The sequence below is a fragment of the Vombatus ursinus genome, unplaced genomic scaffold (genome assembly GCF_900497805.2).
Source record: "Vombatus ursinus unplaced genomic scaffold, bare-nosed wombat genome assembly UNPS02014814.1, whole genome shotgun sequence".
NCBI lineage: Eukaryota > Metazoa > Chordata > Mammalia > Diprotodontia > Vombatidae > Vombatus > Vombatus ursinus.
Window position 1 is genome coordinate 10820919 of NW_020954592.1, and position 20305 is coordinate 10841223.

General features: G+C 36.0%; 1 protein-coding gene across 1 annotated transcript in view; it reads right to left on the reverse strand.

Annotated features, from left to right (window-relative positions):
- CLTRN (collectrin, amino acid transport regulator) overlaps positions 1–15058 on the reverse strand; it is a 70463-nt gene extending 55405 nt beyond the window's left edge. The window contains exons 1-2 of the mRNA XM_027835303.1: positions 14992–15058; positions 14613–14671 (exon numbers count right to left, since the gene is read on the reverse strand). Of these exons, the coding sequence (XP_027691104.1) occupies positions 14613–14671; positions 14992–15058 (126 nt within the window). The remainder of the gene's footprint in view (positions 1–14612; positions 14672–14991) is intronic.
- Between the last annotated feature and the right edge of the window lie 5247 nt (positions 15059–20305).

Sequence of the window (20305 nt, forward strand, 5' to 3'; positions counted from 1 at the left end):
TATACATATAGGACAGAGAACAAGATAACACAAAATTTAGCAGCTTCTACATTAAAGGATTGGAGAGCTTGGAATATGATATTCTGGAAGGCAAAGGAGCTAGGATTACAACCAAGAATCACCTACCCAGCAAAACTGAGTGTAATCCTTCAGGGGAACAAATGGAAATTCAATAAGATAGACTTTCAAACATTCTTGATGAAAAAAGCGACCTGAATAGAAAATGTGACATTCAAATACAAAACTCAAGAGAAGCCAAAAAAAGGTAAACATGCAAGGGAAATCATAAGGGACTTAATAATGTTAAACTGTTTACATTACTACATGGGAAGATGATATTTGTAACTCATAAGACCTTTCTCATTATTAGGGTAGTTAGGAGTATATACATAGACAGAGGGCACAGGTTTGACTTGAATATGAAGAGATGATATCTAAAAAATAAAATTAAGGGGTGAGAGAGAGGAATGTACTGGGAGAAAGAGAAAGAGAGAGGTAGAATGGGGTAAATTATCTCACATAAAAGAGGTAGGAAAAAATTTTACAGTGGAGGGGAAGGTGAAGGGAAATGAGTGAACCTTACTCTCATCAGAATTGGCTCAAAGAGGGAATAACATACACCTGCAATTGGGTATAGAAATCTATCTTACCCTACAGGAAAGTAAGAGGGAAAAGGGATAAGAGAAGGGGGGAAGGGGTGATAGAAGTCAGGGCAGATTGAGGAAGGGTGTGGTCAAAAGCAAAACTTTTGAGGGGGGACAGGGTGAAAGGAAATAGAGAATAGAATAAATGGGGGTGGGGGAATAGGATGGAGGGAAATACAGTTAGCAACAGTAACTGTGAAAAAAAATTTGAAGCAAGTTTCTCTGATAAAGGCCTCATTTCTCAGATACATAGAGAATTGTGTTAAATTTATAAAAATAAGAGCCATTCCACAATTGATAAATGATTAAAAGATATAATCAGTTTTCAGACGAAGTAATTAAAGCTATCTCTAGCCATATGAAAAGAAAATATTCTAACTTACTATTGATTGGAGAAATGCAAATTAAAACAATTCTGAGGTACTACCTAATACCTATTAGATTGGCTAATAGGACAGAAAAGGTAAATGACAAATGTTGGAGGGGATGTGCGAAAAATGAGACATTAAAGCGCTGTTGGCGGAGTTGTGAACTGATTCAACCAGTCTATAGAGCAATTTATAGCCCAAAGGGCTATAAAATCATGCATACCCTCTGACCTAGCAATACCACTACTAGATTTGTATCCTAAAAGAGATAAAAAAAAGAAAAGAAAAGGACCTTTTTTCTCTAACTTCCTCTGAGTACAAAAAATGTACAAAAATAGCAGCTCTTTTCTGGGGGTAAAGAATTAGACATAGACAGGCTGCCCATCAATTAGGGAATGGCTGGACAAGTTGTGGTATATATTTATGATGAAATGCTATTGTACTATAAGAAATGATGAGCTGGATGCTCTCAGAAAAACCTGGAAAGACTTGCATGAGCTGATGCAAAGTGAAAAGTACTATGTACAAAGTAACAGTAATATTCTAAGATGATCAGCTATGAATGACCTAGCTATTCTCAGCAATACAACAATCCAAGACAATTCAGAAGGACTCATGATGAAAAATGCTATCCATCCCCAGAGAAAGAACTGATGGTGACTGAATACAGATTGAAGCACACTTTTTTTTAAACTTTCTTTATTTTTCTTGATTTTTTTGTCTATGTTTTCTTTCACAACATGACTATTATGGATATGTTTTGCATGACTACACATATATAATCTATATGAAATTGCTTGCCTTCTCAATAAGGGGGTGGGGAGGGAAGAAGGGAGAGAATTTGGAAGTCAAAGTTTTAAAAACAAATATTAAAAATTGTTTTTATATGTAATTGGGGAAAAATTAGATACTAAGTAAATACAAAAAAAAAGAAAGAAACGCTACCCCCAAGGGAAGCTGAGTGAAGAACGTATAAAACAGCTAGCATTTAGCATTAATATATAGCTCTTTAAGGTTTACAAAGTACTTCATAAATATGATCTCATTTTGTCCTCACAACAACTCTATTAGGTAGATGCTATTATTTCCCCCTTTTTACAGATGAGGAAACTAAGGCAGACAGAGATTAAGTGACTTGCCCAAACATAGCTCACAATCTAATGGGGGGTGAGGACAATATGCAAAGAAATATATACAAAACAATCTATATATAGAAGTCTACCAGTGGGCTGTCCATTTGTTATCCCATAATCTCTACACTTTCATCTCCAGTCACATATCTCTATGGTGATGTCTGATACACCAATTCTCTTACGCAATTCTTGATTGGTAATGCTTTCCAGTTCATTTATTTCCACTATGTGTTCTCTCCATTGCTCTTTTGATGATACTCAACTTTAATTCTTTGGAGAATATAGTATTTCAGCAATATAGTGTTACTGCATCTATAATATATACACATAGCATACAGATATAATTGTGTGTATATACATACATATACATATGCATGTATATGCATATTTTTTCTAGCAATAAGAAGCATTAACTTGTTTATATGCATACAAGAAGGATGGCATTTAAAGTTGAAAAAATTCTGAAATAAAAACATACTTATGTACATCACAGTATCACTCATAGCCAGGCGTGTATTTGAGCCAGCTTAAGCCATCTTGTGAAAGCCAATTGTTAAATTTTCAATGGAATCATTTATACTTTGGAAATGGACAAACAATACAAATCAACGCTTAATTTATTGCCTTGTTGATTGCCTAGACTTAAGAAAGTGATGAAGAAAATGTTAGTAATTCAAATTAAACAAAATAGTGTGTCATTCTTTTTTTTTCTGGAGAGTTGGTTGTTAAACATTTACTAGCACATCCTGGCTACAGCTGCCACAAACCAGGTAACACAAAATAAAGCAGTCATAAACTAGATGTCCAGAAAGGCTTCCTGAAACAGTCAGCTCATATCCATGTGCAGTCTGTCCAAGACAAAAATCCTGATGGGCTATTCCTATGGGTTGTCCAACCAATAGCACAGCATAGTTTGGGTAATAGGTGTTTTTTATCCATTTGGTCTTTCCTTTGTTGAGTTAAGCAGAAATCTTTTGAGTGATTACTGTTCTGATTTAGGAGACTGAAATGTTCTGGGACTTGGTGCAATTAATAGCAGATCATATGTAAATAGAAGAATCCAGAGGGCCCCATCCACTGTCTATAACTAATCCCTCTTCTATTTGTAGTCTGTGCTGGATATCCTCAGGGACAGTGGCAAACATGTTTCGCAAGCTTACATCTGTCTCCCTACTTTGTGAATACTTTTACTGTAATAGTCAGGAAATAACTGAACAAAGTTATCGCTGTTTTTACATCTTTCAAACAATTTTGCATAATTTTGACACGTGGGTGAAAAATGCTTTTTTTTGAATAGTCAACAAACAATAAGCACAGAGGGAACTTGTATTCTCTACACCTTTCAGTCAGTTGTATGTCTGTAAAGTCTGCTATAGAACATCATTTATAAAAGCCTGCCAATTCGCTCCCCAAACCTGCAAAAAAGCTCTCCGAGTGTGCAGATTCTCATAGAAGGTGTGGAGAGAAATTTATACCATACATCAATAATGTAATAAATATTCAATTCAGAAAGACTTCAGAACTTAAATCAACAAAATAACTAACCATGACTGCAGAGGATTGATGATGAATATGGCTGCCCACTTCATGAAAGAGAGGTGATGGACAAATAGGCAGGATGAGGCACACTTTTTGGATGTGGCCGATGTGGAAATTTGTTTTGCTTGACTCTGCTTATTCAATATAAGGTTTCTATATGTTTTCCCCCATTTTGTATGTGGATAGAGGAAGTTGGGAGGAAAAATGTTCGATAATTTTTTTAAGATTTCTTAAAAAAATTTTTTAAATTAAATCTTTAAAATTAAAAAAAATCTTTAAAAAAGATTTAGTTGATATGGGAAAGCAGATATGTAGGCAGGTAATTATTGATATTTTATTGTTTGCTTTCAGGGAGTAATCATAAGCTCAGAAATTTCTTCTAAGAATATGATATTTTCTCCTCTGGAATATCAAGAAATCAATCCATCTCCAATACTCCAGTGCTCTAATGCTTTCAAAATCATAAGCTCAGAACCTTCTCTGTGTAAGCTTGGACTAATTAGGCTACTGCTCCCATCCTGTTTTCTTTAGGGCCATTTCTATGTTCTCACTGAAGACTTTAATGTTGAGTCCAAATGTAATATTAATATCAGTAAAGAAAACTAGCATTTACATAGTACCTACTATGAGCTAGACACTGTTCTAAGTGCTTTTTATAAATATTATCTCATTTGATCCTCACAACAACCCTGGGAGGGAGGTGAGGAAACTGAGGCAAAGATTAAGTTATATAGCTAGAAAGCATCAGAAGCTAGATTTGAACTCAGCCTCAGATACTTTAACTCCCTTGTCATTGATGAAAAAAAAAAAGAGTTTGTGATAGAAATCTTGACACCTTGTCCTTTTTTGTTTGTTTATTCTCTTTTCTGGGATTCTAATTGTCACTGAAGGATTATTCGCTTATTCTAGAGAATTCTCCTGGCATTCCTTTCTCAATAGTATTTTTTGTTTGTATTACAAGATTGTCTTTGCTGGCTCATTTGCGCAGTCTCTTTGTTTTTCTGTGGAGATTTCCTTGTGAACATTTTTCTTTTCCCTTCTTTTAGTTTTTGTTGCTTTTTTATTCTATTTAGTACATTTCTTATAGTTTTGAGGTGATAAATAGGAGCTGAGCTATACTTTTACTCAAACATTTTGTGAGGACTCAAGAATAGTGTTATATATCTTTGTATTCCCAATATCACATATTCATGTACACAAAAGACATTTAATAAATGCTTTTTTCTTCTGTCTTGTTTTGAGAAGATGGGGTCATCTGGCATAAGTTCCCACATCTATCTGCAATCTTCCTCAACACAACCTATTCTTGCCTCTTTCTCTGAAGACTCAAAGAAAAGTTCTATCTATTCTGCCCTAAAATTCACCCCTCCAGTTGGACACAAGATGCTATTTATGAGGAAATCACAGAATAGTTCCATTTTAAACCTATGAAGAGCTCATTCAAATGTATTTTCAAGTGTAGATTCTGGAAAAATTTTTTAAAAAGTACCCCTTTTAAAATATGATTCCATTAAAAACCTTGTACAGTAGTAAAAAAAAATAATATTAAACAAGTCTACAAACTTACTTCTACATAAAAGCAGGTGAGAGGAGGGAGTAGAGTGAGTTAGTAAGGATGGTTGCTAAGGAAACCATCTCCTAATGGGAAAAAATACCATAGATCTGCACACAGCATGATTGTAATCCTCTTTGTTTTTCTCTATCTTCTTCTTGCCATGAGGAAAAGAATAAGGAAAAGACTAAGTGGAATCTTAGAAATTAAGAGGGAAAATAAGACTTTTCCTCGGGAGAATCATGAGACACATTGAAAGATCTATGCTGCTAGCGAGAAAATAAAAGGCTGAATGAAAGCTGCCTATAACAGCTTTTAACACCAAAGTTCCTCTGAAGCCATAAGGAACAGGCAATAAACTGTACATAAGCCCCAGTAGGCTTCAGACATTAGGGAAAGGCTCAGGGTAAATGATGGTTTTTTTCACCTTGGACCTCGTTGGGGAAATGAGGGTGAAAAAATGCTGAATGCTTGAAAAATACTTGAAAAAATGCTTGAAATCAGACAACTAAAGTTCACATGACATGGAAAAATGGACAACACATAGGATTTGGTGCCAGAGGCCCTGGTTTCCCATCTCAGCAAGATCCCTTACTTCCTGTATAATCTTGGTCAAATTATTTCATCTCACCTGTCTTAATTTTCTCATCTGTAAAACAAGGGGAATGGACTAGAGGGGACTGGATGAGAAGACCTCCTAAAGTTCTGCACAGTGCTGAATCCTATGCTCTATAAGTTCTTGCTCAGCTACTTAATGTATATATAACCTTGACCAATGTATTTATCCTCCTTGCCCTTGTTTCTTTACCTATAAAATTGAGGTAACATTTGCACAACTTCACAGAGTTGTTGCAAGGAAAATAACCAGATAAATGGGACCTGTGAGTTCAATGACACTTGAAATTGGGTAAGCAAGGTGCCCAAGCATTGCATCTAGATAGCAGACAAGATGTAACAAAAGTACAGTTTGAAGTTATTAAGGCTTAAATGACTTTTCCTTCAATGTTAATAGCTTAAAATTGAACTTCAACTTTTGAAGTATTCCTTTACATTTTATCCTTCTTTTAAAATCATGTAATTATTTAAAAGTATGGCTTATTATCTTAATAGTTATTTTTCGGTAGAAAAATATAACTGCACCATCTTTTAATTTTTTTTATTTTTAGGCAATTGGGGTTAAGTGACTTGCCCATGGTCACACAGCTAGTAAGTGTCAAGTGTTTGGTCTGAGGCCGGATTTGAACTCAGGTCTTCCTGACTTCAGGGCCAGGGCTCTATCCACTGCGCCACCTAGCTGCCCCCTAACTGCACCATTTTAAAAATAAATTTAATTGATATCTTTTGTTTTTACTTCATCTACATTTCCCTCCTTCCCAAAAAACCATTCCACATAACAAAGAATAGTTGTTTAAAGGGGAAAAAAAGAAGTCAGGAAAATTGACCATTACTTTGAAAAAAATCTGAAAACATGTGCGATGCTCCAGAGGTGGGAGGTCCCTGCGGAGGAGTCAGGGGGAGATGTTTTCTCATATCTCTTCTCTAGGACCATGCTTGTTCTTTGTAATTTTACAAAATTCACTTTGTATTATTTAGTGTTGTTGGTCTTTTCAACTACATTGCTGTAGTCATTGAGTATATTGTTTTCTTGGCTCTGTTTACTTCACTCTAAATGAGTTCATGCTTCTCTGTATATCATAGTCTTTTTTCCCCTTACAGCACAGTGATATTCTACTATATTAATGTACTTCAACTAGTTTAGCCATTTCCATTCATTCCTCTCAAGATTGCATTCATTCCTGATTCTCTGGACATCTTCTGCCATTTTCCTATCCTATCCACATTCCTTTTATGTGTTGTCTTCCTCCATTAAAATATAAGCTCCTTGAGAGCAAGAATAGTCCTATTTTTCTGCTTATATTTGTATTCCCAGCAGCATAATCTCTGGTATTTAATAAGAGTTTAATAAATATTTGTTGACTCAACTTGATTAGACTTCTCCAATCAATGGGCATCTTTATTTCCAAACTGCTTCCACAAAAAATACTACTATAAATATCTGGGTGTATATCAATACTTTCTTCTTATTAATGTCTTCCTTGTGGCCTAGTAATGGGATCTCTGGGTCAAAGAATATGGATATTTTAGTAATTTTATTTACATAATTCCAATTGTTTTCCAAAACAGCAATCCACAAGAATGCCTATTTTCCCCAAACCCCTCCTATATTTCTATATTAACATTCTCATCTTTTGTAATATTTGCCAATTTTGAGGGTATGATGTAAAACCTCAAAGTTGTTTTGATTTGCATTTTTTATTTTTAATGATTTGGAGCATTCTTTCAGATGGTTGTTAAGTTTGTAATTCTTTTTTTTTTTTTTGAGAAATGTTGGTTCATATCCTTTGGCCAGGGCTGCCATTTTATTGAACAAGTGAATTCTATACCTGATCTCTGAATGGCTTCTATCTCAACCTGCTTTCTTCATACAACTCTCAATGAAGAAGTACCATTCACTTAATGGCAGTTACCTAAATAACAGACATGGTGTCAAGAGAAATAGATGGGTAGTAATGAAAAACAAAAAACATCTTCAAAGTGATGGCAAACATCCCACAGCATCATAGATTTAGAGTTGGAAGGTGCCTCCAACTTATTCATTTTATAATTGAGGAAACTGAGGCCTAGGCAATGAAAGTGACTTGACCAAGTCATACAGACAATAAGCAGCAAAACAAAAATTCAGCTCCCAATTCCTCTGACTCCAAATCTAGTGTTTTTGTTTTGTATATTTTTCCCTAGTGCACCAAGCCATTCTCCTGAAGGAGTTTGTTGTCAAGCACGTACCACTCCTCTTTCAGTGTCAATCTCTCTTCCACTAGCTCCTTACTCTTCCAATATGCACTGGACTCCCTTATTTTGAAAAAAGTCTTGAATATAAATCTTTACCATCCTCTAGCTACTATCACAATCTCTCCTTTCTTTCACTGAAAAATATTTTGAATCAATAGTCTATACCCATAGCTTTTAATTCTTTTCACTTGCCTCAACCTGAGCAATCTGACTTCTAGCTTCATGATTCATTATCTCTGTATCCGCCTCAGTCAAGAACAGAATTCACCTATGGGCCTCCATGTTTCTTTTGTACTTAATTAGTAACTGTGAGCCAAGAGCCAGACACACTCAGCCCACAATATAAAATACTGCACAGAGTAAACTGCCTTTGCCCTAGGATTAGCATTCACTGCCCTATTCACTCTGAACTCTATGTTTGCTTCTCTGTCTGCCTAAACTTCTACTATTGGTTTGTTTTATTTCCTGTGTGAGCTGATCTGCCTGACATAGGCTTTTGCTTTTCAAGATCTACACTATCTGCCTATTCTTCTATGACCCCTTGTTAGATTCTGGGGATGATGCGCTTGAAAGGCAGGTTACTGTGTGCTAAAGCAGAGGGTTCCCAGTTGGCCGCAGCAGTAATACATTAACTTCAGGGTAATAAGAGAGCTCTTGATGCAGGTAATCTGTGTAGTATGTGTGACTGGAAGCTGGCCCCTAGGTATTTGTAATAGGAAGACAGAGTTACTTCTTGGTTTGAGTGACCATGTGAAAGCTGAGGAAGTCAGTACATGTGTGTCAGGGGAAAGCTCTGTTTTGGATATGCTGAATCTGAGGTGCTTAAAGGAGATCAACTTAAAACATCTAATGCAAGAATGAAACTGAGGAGAGAGATAAAGACTCTCTCTCTTAGGAGAGAAACAAAATAGAGATCTGAGTCATCTTCATAGAAATAGTAATTGAACTGATGGAAACCAAAGAGGTCGCCAAGAAAATGGGGGGAAAATATGGTTTAATACAGGCCCGTGGTGCATACCCTAAAGTTTTTCTTGTTGTTTAGTTGTGTCTGACTCATTATGATCTTGGGGTTTCCTTGGCAAAGATACTGGAGTGATTTGCCATTTCCTTCTCCGGTTCATTTTACAGATGGGAATCTGAGGCAAACAAGGCGAAGTGACTTGCCAGGGGTCACACAGCTAGTAAATGTCTTACGCTGGGTTTGAATTCAGGTCTTCCTGACTCCAGGCCAGACCCTCTATCCACTGCCCCACCCTAAAGTTAAAGAGCAGAATAAATATAATGGTCCTACAAAGGGACCTAAGAAGTGCTCAGATAGGTCAGAAGAGAACCAAGGCAGAGCAGTGCCATGAAAACACAGAAAAGAAAGAGCATCTAGGAGGAGAGGGTAGTCAACATTGTCAAACGATGGCAACACATCAAGAAGGATGTAGATTGAGAAAAGACCATCATTTTGGCAAAGGGATCATTGTTTACTTTGGTGAGAGCAGTTTCAGTTGGGTGATGAAGTTGGAAACCAGATTGCAAAGGGTTGAGTGAGTGAGTCAGTTAGTGAATGAGTGGGTGAAAGGAGATGAATTGGAAGCAATGAGTCTAGACAATATTTTCTGGTTGTTAAACAGAGGAAAGATACAAAACAATTGCTTGAAAGGTCAACAAAGGGAATTATAAGGCTAGAGAAAGTGTGGTGTATAGGAAGCTGGTAGATTGAAGGAGAATGAAGATTAAAGAAAAGGAATGATTGTACGGATAGTCTGCTGGTAGAGGATTGAAGAGGCTGAGATCAAGGGCACAAGTACAGAGTCAGCCTTGATGAAAAGACTGGAGTAAAGGAAGAGAAAATGGGAGAGAATATTACAGGAAAAAAAATCGACAGGGCTAAATTGTCTTTCCTATATGGGAGTTCCATTTTTGCAATATCTCTTCTTGTTCATCTTTTCATCTTTTAGAGATTTTTCTATTACCAGCAGTTCCTCCCAGAAGGCACTACATATCAGGATGTCCATTCTTGTATTTGGTTGTGCCTTCTCTCAAACCCTTAAAAGTATATATATATATTTGCTGCAGAGTGTGATCTAGCTTTGTGGAAGAATGCTCTAATATAAATCCTCATGTTATGTTACTTCAGACCATGTTTTTGCTCTTATCTATGTCCTTGAACTGATTACTGAAAAACAAGCACATTGGTGGTGGTTAGTGAGCTACAGTCTTAGAAGCTCTGATCTACAGGGTTCCTTAAATCTGGGGTAGTCCTCTTCTGAGGAATCAAACTGGCTTGTGTGAGGTGGGAGTGTGGATGGGGATAGCCCAGAGGGGCTCACCACAGAAACAAAGAAATGGATACAAGAGATATTCTGAAGGAACAACAATAATAAAAATAGCTGATGTTTATATAGGCTTTAAGGTTTACAAAGCCTTTACATGGATTATCTCATTTGCAAGAAATCTTTGAAGTTAAAAACTAAGATTTAGGCTTTAGAGCTATAAGGCACTTTGTAGGTCAATCTAGTCCAGTCCTTTCATTTTAAAGAAGAGGACACTGAAACTCTGAGAGGTTAAATAACTTCCCTAAAGTTACATAACAGCCACCACTTCCCATCCCTATCATTTCTTATGCCCCAACACCACCTAGCTATGTCCATGCTACTCCCATTGTATTCTCAAGGATACACAATATTTGTTCATCTAGCCTTGACAATCCTAGACTTTTTTCCTCCTGTTCCTTCCAACTAATCAATGGCACTCATAGAGCTGTCCATTGAAGACAGTGATTGTTAAATTTTTAGAGTGAGTATTTATACTTCAGAAATCTGCCAAAACCACAAATCCTGATTTTTGCTTGTTTTGTTGATAAAGAAGTGATGGAGCAAATATTAATAATGCCAATTAAATTTAAAAGTGTGTAAAAGATACATTCTCCCCCTCCTTGGCTGATTGTTAAACATTTACCAGCAGTTCCTCCCAGAAGGCACTACATATCAGGATGTCCATTCTTGTATTTGGTTGTGCCTTCTCTCAAACCCTTAAAAGATTGGTCCGTAGGACCAATCCCTATTGCTAATTCTAGACCTTCCCTCTTCTCCCAACATGTGGCAACTTCTCCTTTGAGGTTCATTTTATAAGCTAGAATCCTAATATAACTGCCAGACTTTTTCAGAGTTATGACTAGTTTTACTATGTATTTAACACACATACTTATAGACATTGCTTTTATACATATGCTACCATGCATATCATATTTTCTGTTTTAATACAACTGAAAATTGGGAAGGAGTATTGGTTATTTATGTTGAAAGGCAAAAACTGAACAATTATATATTTTTCATTGACTGCACAATGGAATGAGTTTTAGAGATTTTTCTATCCAGGGAACAACTCTTTTCAGAATAGATTAAGACAGGACTGCACAACATATGGCCACAGGCCACTTGTGACCTGCCAAAGGATTTCAGCAGCCTGTGAAAAATGTAGGGGATGTAAAAGAAAGTAAAAGATGTAATGAGTATTTTGTCCATGCCCCACTTAACCCACCTTTCACTAGTCACTATTGTGCCCTTCATGTAACTTGGTGGGTGGCTTGCCACTGCATAGTCTCTCTGGTTTGTCACGTGACCCATGGCAACCAACCATTGTCTGTCTGTCTCTAGTCTGAGAGGAGCAAGAGTCCTGTCTTTTTGTTGTGTTTTTGATCATTACTGGTGTTGAACAGGGACAAAGTGAGTGCAGCCCCATGCCAACACAGCTGACCCCCACTATGTAATGAGTGGCAACAATGTGCAGGCTTCTTTCCCTCCATCACTGCATGATCACCCTCTAAGTTACATGAGTGTCTGGTGTTCTTTACAAGGTCAGACACTAAGTTCAGTATTTCTTTGTCTGTGAGCAGTTGCTGTGGAGATTTTTTGGTTTTAAGAGTAAAGTTTTTGGAGTGACTTTGTAAAATGAGTCATAAAAAGAAATGGAAGATCAAATCAGAACAAAGAGTATTTAATTCAGAGTGGACAAACAGATACTTGTTTACTTACATGACAGAGAAAATATTGTGCCTTATTTGCCAACAAATAATAGCCGTTCTGAAGGAATACAATCTTCATCGCCATTTCAAATCAAAACATCCTGACTTAAGCAAACACCAATGAAAAACAAATTAAAGCATCCAAATTGTTGAAAAATCTCAGTGGGGAACAACAGTTTTTTAAGAAAGTAAACTCAGAAAATGAGGTGACTACTAAGGTTAGTTTCTAGATTTCTATAGAAATTGCTGCTGCTGAGAAGTCTTTTACTGAAGGTAACTTAATAAAGAAGTGTTTGCTGATTGTAGTTTCTGGATTAAGTCCCACTTAGCAAAGTAATTTTTTTTTAACATTAATGTGATTTCATGATAAATAAAAATCTTAAGTAATTAGTGTAATTAATTGATATTAATTGACATTTCCCTCTTTGAAAATATGGTTTATTTGCAAAATAGTTTAATCATTAATTATACCTTTACTTGGAAAGTGAACTGCTAAAAACCTATCTGTGGCCTGAAGTTCACTTTATTTTAATTTTGGCCCCTACCTACTACCAAGTTTTATAGTCCTGGTATAGAGTAAGTGGTAACATTGTTAATTAGAGACAAAGGGACAAATCTGTGAATTTTTAAAAGAAGAAACAGTGAGATTTATGAAGTTTGGGATACACAGAATAAACAGAGAGAATAATCAAAGATATGTCAATAGTTTATGACAGACCTGCACAACTTGACAGTATGTAGGGACCAAAATTAAAATAGGCTAAACTTCTTTGGGCTACAGACAGGTTAGACTAGAGATAGACCGATGATGGTTGGTTGCCATGGGTCACATGACAAATAGGAGAGAATGTGCAGTAGCAATCTTACATTCTTTACAAGCCGCCCGAAATCCTTTGGTGACTTGCAAGCAACCTGCAGGCCATATATTGTGCAGGCCTGCTCTACACAAAGGATTTTAACTTTTTTTGTGTGTTGGAGAACCCTTTGGCAGTCTAATGAAGCCCATGGATTTCATCCCAGAATAATGTTTTTCAATAATTCAAGGAAATGCTGTTTCAGTTAGAAGTTGATGAAAATAAACGTGCTTTTTTTCCCCTTTCAAGTTCATATATCCCCTGAAATCCATCCATGGACCTCAGGTTCAGAATACCTAGTCTAGACCTATATCATCTTACTCCTAGCTAGCTAAACTGACCTCCTATGTATATTCAGCATACGGCTGCTACACTAATTTCCCCAAAACATTTCTTTGAAAACACTCACACCCCAAAATTTACACTGCTTCTCTGTTATATAACATGTCAAACCCAAACCCCTCTAATCATGTTTTCAAGGCCCCACTTTATCCACCTTCACTTTCCAGTACTATACAACATTACCTTCTATTACCGTAAGTCAGGTCTCTCTATTGACCTCCCCATATAGCATATTTCAAAGTCTATCAAAGCTTAAAGTTTAAGTTGTTAAAGCTTAAAACTGCATAAGACTTTGAGATACCTTGTATATGGCAAACTTCTATCTGTCTCTTTGCATTTACTTGTGTTACTTACCCTTCCCTTGAATACTATCTGTCCTCTATTCTGCCTCCTGAATCCTACCCATGGGATCAAGCCACATGTCTTACAAGAAGTCTAGTCTACTTACCTTTGTACATACTGATGTCCCTGTTATCTGAACAATTATACCCTTACAGTAAGTACCAAAAAGTTTAATGCAGAATTGAACACTATTTCATTGAGTATTAACTTTTGTTTCTCCAATTACAGTGTAAATTCTTTGAGGACAGGGATGAAGAGGGCAAGAACTGTTTTTTTATCCATCTTTGTATGACAAATATACAAAAAAATAGTGACGAGCACATAGTTAAAACTTTATAAAAATATTTGCCAAATGAATGAATCTCATAGCTGGGTATGTACAAAACATGGTCAAGACATTATTGGGCATATGCATGATACACAACAAATAATCTCTGAACAAAGTTTGACTTTTATACATTACTTTATAGTAAAATTTTCTTAAGGTATTTCCTAGAAAATATTTTCACTAGCTAGATCTTATAAACATATATCCATGTATTCCAAAATGTATTATTTACATAAAAGAATTTGTATTAAACCACTGTGTCAAGTAAATAACAGAAAGTACATGGGTTCACAGATTTAAAGCTAGAAAGATCTTAGAAACCTGTTTTGTTTAACCTACTTTGTTTTATAGACGGGGAAACTGGGGCCCAGAAAGTTGAAGTGACTTGTTCAAGGTCATTGAAGAAGTAGCTTACAGATTCAGAATTTGAAGCCAGATCTTTGGATTCCATGTACAGTATTCTTTCCACTGTGCCAAACTATTTACTATTATCTATTACCCTAATTTTAAATTGTTGTGAAATAATTTCTCATGAAAAATTTGTTACAGTTTGCAATGTCTACACATCTCCATGTAAGGATTACTACTGAAAATACTCTTTATGACATAACAAACAGAATGAAAATAATAAAATGTTCAACTTACTGCTTTATCTCCCAGAGCAGTTTTGAGACTAAGTCTCACTTTAAAAGCATTTTCTGCATCTGCCATAAAGAAAGAGAAACAATAGATCAAAACTAAACTTTCCAACAGTTAAAAACACAAGTTTGAATCAAACACACTTGAAACAAAAAAGAAAACATATCAACATTCCTGGAATGCAACTCTACACTATAGATTTTCACTAGAAAGTTTCTTATAATTATTTTAGACCACCAGTTTTAAAGTTTGTTTAGGGCTCATAAAATAGACATGGGTTATGCTATAATATACATGAAGATTACTGAAATAGATTGTCAAGCTAGCAAGTATGTTAATCATCAAGAAAGCTGTTATCTTATTTTCAAGACTTAGGGAAGCTTACCTGGTTGACAGAGCTGAGCATGGATAACAGTAACCAGAGACAAGGTAGGAAACAAAGCCACTAGCATCCTGCCAGAGTGGAAACCTTAAGGCAAAAGGGAAAAACCTACCACTGTAAGTCAGTCTTAAACTTTCTGTGGCCCAGGATTAAAATATCAGACCAACAGATGAGCCACCTACTAAAAGGTTTAATAATTAATCCACATCACTACAGCTAATACAGTTATAGATGCAGACCTCCTCTGTCAGTTATTTACTAAAATCTGTTTGGAAAAAAGAGATGGGTTTTTCTTCCCAAACTCTGCTCTAAAAAAACATTTCTTGTGCTCACCAAAATTCTTCATTCTTATCTTTTTAACTCATGGTCCCGCTTGATGTATATTGCAAAGAAAAGAACTATATCGGAAAATGTCCTTGGGTTCAGCTTGGTATTTGATGGTTAAAATAGTTTGTTATTAGATAGGTCATGTGAATTTACCAAATTCCCTCTCACTTTTTCTGTTGTTTTTTTTTGGGGGGGGGAGGCAATTAGGGCTAAGTGACTTGTCCAGGGCCTAGGAAGTGTTATGTGTCTGAGGCCAGATTTGAACTCAGGTCCTCCTGACTCCAGGGCTGGTGCTCTATCCACTGCGCCACCTAGATGCACCCTAGCTGCATTGGTCAAAATGGAAAAATTAGAAGAAGATGAGTAAAATATGCTGCATTTGGAGCCAGTATACTAGTAGTATGTGTACTAAATACATAGTATATGTTTAAATTTAGAATAAAAAAAAAACCTTGTCTATCAAATTTGTCAAACCATAAATACTAGAAGACACATAGAATATGCTGCACTTGGAGTCAGGAAGTCTTTGGTTCCACTTTTTCTTTGCTGCATAGGGAACAATACTTCCATGCATGTGTTAATCTCAGGCCTCACCTTCACAAACCACAAACACAGCAAAGCGCTCATTTCAATCAGAGACATTTTCACTTGATCCTGAGCTTCAGCAATTATGTGATATCTTTTTTTTTAAACAAATAAAGCTCTTAATAATGGAGTCTCCAAAGTCTACCTAGTTATCAACAAACCCACAATCAGAAAAATTAAAACAAGAATTTGATTTTAAATAGGAAATAGTAGAATACATAATGGAGTAGTCTTGACATACAGGGGTCAAATTCTCATGAATTTTTCAGTATCATAATTAAAAGCCAACTCCACCGTAGTAAGCGTTTGTAAGTTCTCCTCTCCCACCCCTTCCAGCTTGGGAGTTATATTTTACCTACTAACCTTTGTGGATGATTCCAATTCAGTAAACATCTCTCATCTCCTTCCCCTCAGTTGTAAGGGATGACATAATCACATTCACAGGAAAAGGTGTGGCAGGAGTAGAAACAACAGCAACAGTTATTCTAGTTTTTCAGTTCAAAAAATGCCATTTTGTATATCCTTGACACAAGCTCTTAGATGAAGTTGAGATTTGCCGAAAGGATGAAGTTATTCCCTAACCTGAAAAAAAGAAATATTAGGACAGATGAACTTGATTTTTATACACAAATCACACAGGTTTAGGCTGTAACCAGCATAGTGGATTAGTAGCAACAAACAACATTGCCATTCCCGAGACCTTCTAGGTCAAGCAAGAGACTGAACGCTGGCTGTTCCTCTACATACAGCCACTAGAATTCAGCCAAATACCTCATAAAAGTGAGGAGCTCAATTGATCTTTCCTCCTCTCCAGTCCTTCCACCAGCCTTGCATGTGACTGTAATTGAAGAGATTAGGATGCAGAGTTTTGGTCAACATAAGAGCACCTAGATTTGTAAGCAAGATTGATAAGCAAATAGAATGTACACAGGAGACACCAAATAAATATTTCTGCATGAAGTATCAATTAATTCAGTCAAAGTGAACCCATCTTTCTCACAACAGGAAACTTAAGTTGATGGTGGAACACACTATGAAAATTTTTTAATACATAGTACATGTTTAAATTTAGAATGAAAAAACAAACCAACCCTGATCTACCAAATTGGTCAAAATGGAAAAATTAGAAGAAGATGAATAGAATATGCTACATTTAGAGCCAGTGTACCAGTAGTATGTGTACTAAATACATAGTATATGTTTAAATTTAGAATAAAAAAAAACCTTGTCTATCAAATTTGTCAAACTATAAATATTAGAAGACACATAGAATATGCTGCATTTGGAGCCATAGTATATACTACATGTACTAAATACAAAGTACAAGTTTAAATTTAAAATGGAAAAAAACCTTAGTCTGTCAAATTGGTCAAAACATAGAAAAATTTCTTTAGAAGAAGCTGCATTGAATATGCTGCACTTGGGGTCGGGAAGTCTTTGGTTCTACTCACACTTCAGATATTACCAGCTTTGTGATACTGGACATGTCACTCAACTTCTAACAACTTCACTTGCCTTATTTCCAAAATGAAGATAATGACATCTACCTCGTAAGGTGAGGACTCAAATGAAATAACTAGGTTAAATGCTTTGCAGATCCTAAAGTTCTAGATATGTAGATAAAGTATCTAGATATGAACTACTGTTATTATTAGAACAAAGTAAGAGCCTGAGATATGAAATGCAGGAGTCTACAAAGAATTAAAAACTAGTATCATACAGAGAGCAATATAAAAGCACATGGTTAGTGTGAGCGGGTTACAACATAAAACCAACGAGGAACCCTGAAGAAAAATGGGAGTAAAAGATGCCATGGAGGAATATTATGAAAGGAAGAGATGAGGGGCTAGTCATGTAGTAAGGACAAGGGGCAATAAGTGAAGTAGAGGGCTCTACTGTTACCCTCCAAATGCCAGAAGAAAGTGGGACAGGCCTCCAATATGTTGGTTAGACTTAAGAGGAGTCTCAGAGGATGAGATGGGCTTTTGTTTTTTATTTAATATTTTATTTTTTTCCCAATTACATGTAAAAATAATTTTTAACGTTTAGAAAAATTGAGTTCCTAATTTTCTCCCTCCCCTTTACTTCCTCCCTCCTTGAGAAGGCAAGCAATTTAATATGGATTATGCAGTGCAGTCATAGAAAACATATTTCTATCTTAGTCATGTTGGAAAAGAAAACACAACCCTTCCAAAAAAAAAGAAAGAAAGAAAAAGAAAGTTTAAAAAGTATACTTCAATCTGCATTCAGACTCCATCAGTTTTCTCTCTAGAGGTAGATAGAATTTTTCATTTATGAATCATGGATGGGTTTCGCTCTGCATCTTTGGGGGGAATTTTCAAATTGATTAAGATCACAGATTAGTATCTGAGAAATGGAAAGAGTGCTGGCTTCAATTCTGGTTCTGCTATTTGCTACCTGTGTGACTTAATATTTCTGGGCCTCAGTTTTCTTGAGGGGATTGAACTTCTAAGGTCTTGAGGGGATGACTTCTAAGGTCTTTTCCAGCTCAAAAGCTATTTTCATGATACCATCTTACAAGTGAGAATTCTTTATAACAATGTTCTTTTTGCATATCAAAAACTAAACTCCCTCGACTGGAGGGTGCAAGCAAAGTAATTTTTACTCTTAGGGCAAGAGGAAGGAGAACTACCCTCAGTTGGGGGTGAGGGGAAGGAGTGAAAACAGAGACTGGGAAATTTACTTAGTTCAAACCAGAAACTAGGCGTTCAGATAAGAGGTTGTAACTATTACAATAGTAGAGGAGGGTGTGCTAAAACCCTTAATCAGGTTGGTGGTCCTGTGAAAGGAAAGAAGGTGTGACACATGAGAGATGTTTGTTATTTATTAAGCACCATCTATGTACAAGGCACTATGCCAAGCACAATGTGTACGTAGAAGTTTGAAGTGAGAATCTACAAGATTTGGTAACTGAGTAGATATGATGAATAACAAAGAGCGAAGAATTTAGGATGGCACCAAAGTTGTGTGCATAGATGACCAGAAGGATAGTGAGCGATTTTCCTTCCCCTTTTTACAATTACTTAAAACTTTATTTAATCATCTAATAGGTAATGGAATTTTCCACCAACTCATATAAACATTTTCATAAGCTTCACTGGCATTTTTTTAGATGCTGCCTTTGTAGGAGCCTTAGCAGTAGAATTAGCTGTCTTTTGGATTGCTTAATTAGCCATTTTTACTTCTTTCGTATCCTAAATGGCTCTTACATTGAGACTTTTGAATTTCAGGATTCTGATACCACTTAGCTATTATATCCTCCAAAGAGGTGCTAGCAATGATAGCTCTTTAAAATTTAACAGCCCTGAGAGTCATTTTTTAAAAATTTCTTCTATCTTTTCTTGTGCTTTCTTTTATATAGAACAATTCAATAGATCAAAAACAGAGAAATCTGGAGGAGAAATGGGCTTATTTATTTGTTTGGTTTTAGTTTTTAACATTCACTTTTATAAGATTTTGAGTTCTAAATTTCCCACCCTCCTTCCCCTTCCCCCTCCCCAAGATGGCATGCAATTTGATATAGGCTATACATGCACAATCATATTAAACATATTTTCACATTAGTCATGTCACGAAAAAAGAATCAGAACAAAAGGGGGAAACCATGAGAAAGAAAAAAAAAGAGAAAATAGTATGCTTCAATCTGCATTCAGACTCCCTAGTTGTTTCTCTAGATGTGGATAGCATTTTCCATCATAAGTCTTTTGGAATTGTCTTAGATTCTTGTATTGCTGCAAAGAGCTAAGTCTATCAAAATTGGTCATTGCACAATGTTGTAACTGTGTACAATGTTCTGGTTCTGCTCACTTCAATCAGCATCAATTCATATAAGTCTTCCAGGTTTTTCTGAAATCTACCTGCTCATCATTTCTTATGGAACAACAGTATTCCATTACATTCATAGACCACAACTTGTTCAGCCATTCCCCAACTGATGGGCATTCCCTCAATTTCCAATTCTTTGTCACCACAAAAAGAGATGCTATAAATATTTTTGTACAAGTGGGTCCGTTTCCCTTTTTTATGATGACTTTGGGATATAGACCTAGTAGCAGTATTGCTAGATCAAAGAGTATGCACAGTTTGGTTGCCTTTTAGGCATAGTTCCAAAATGTGCTCCAGAATGGTTAGGGCAGTTCATAACTCCACCAACAATGCATTAGTGTTCCAATTTTCCCATATCTTCTCCAGCATTTATCATTTTCCTGTTTTGTGATGTTAGCCAACCTGATAGGTGCTGTATGGTACCTCAGAGTTGTTTTAATTTACATTTCTCTAATCAATAGTGATTTAGAATATTTTTCATACATTTATAGATAGCTGTAATTTCTTCATCTGAAAACTGCCTTTTCATATCCTTTGACCATTTATCAATTGGGGAATG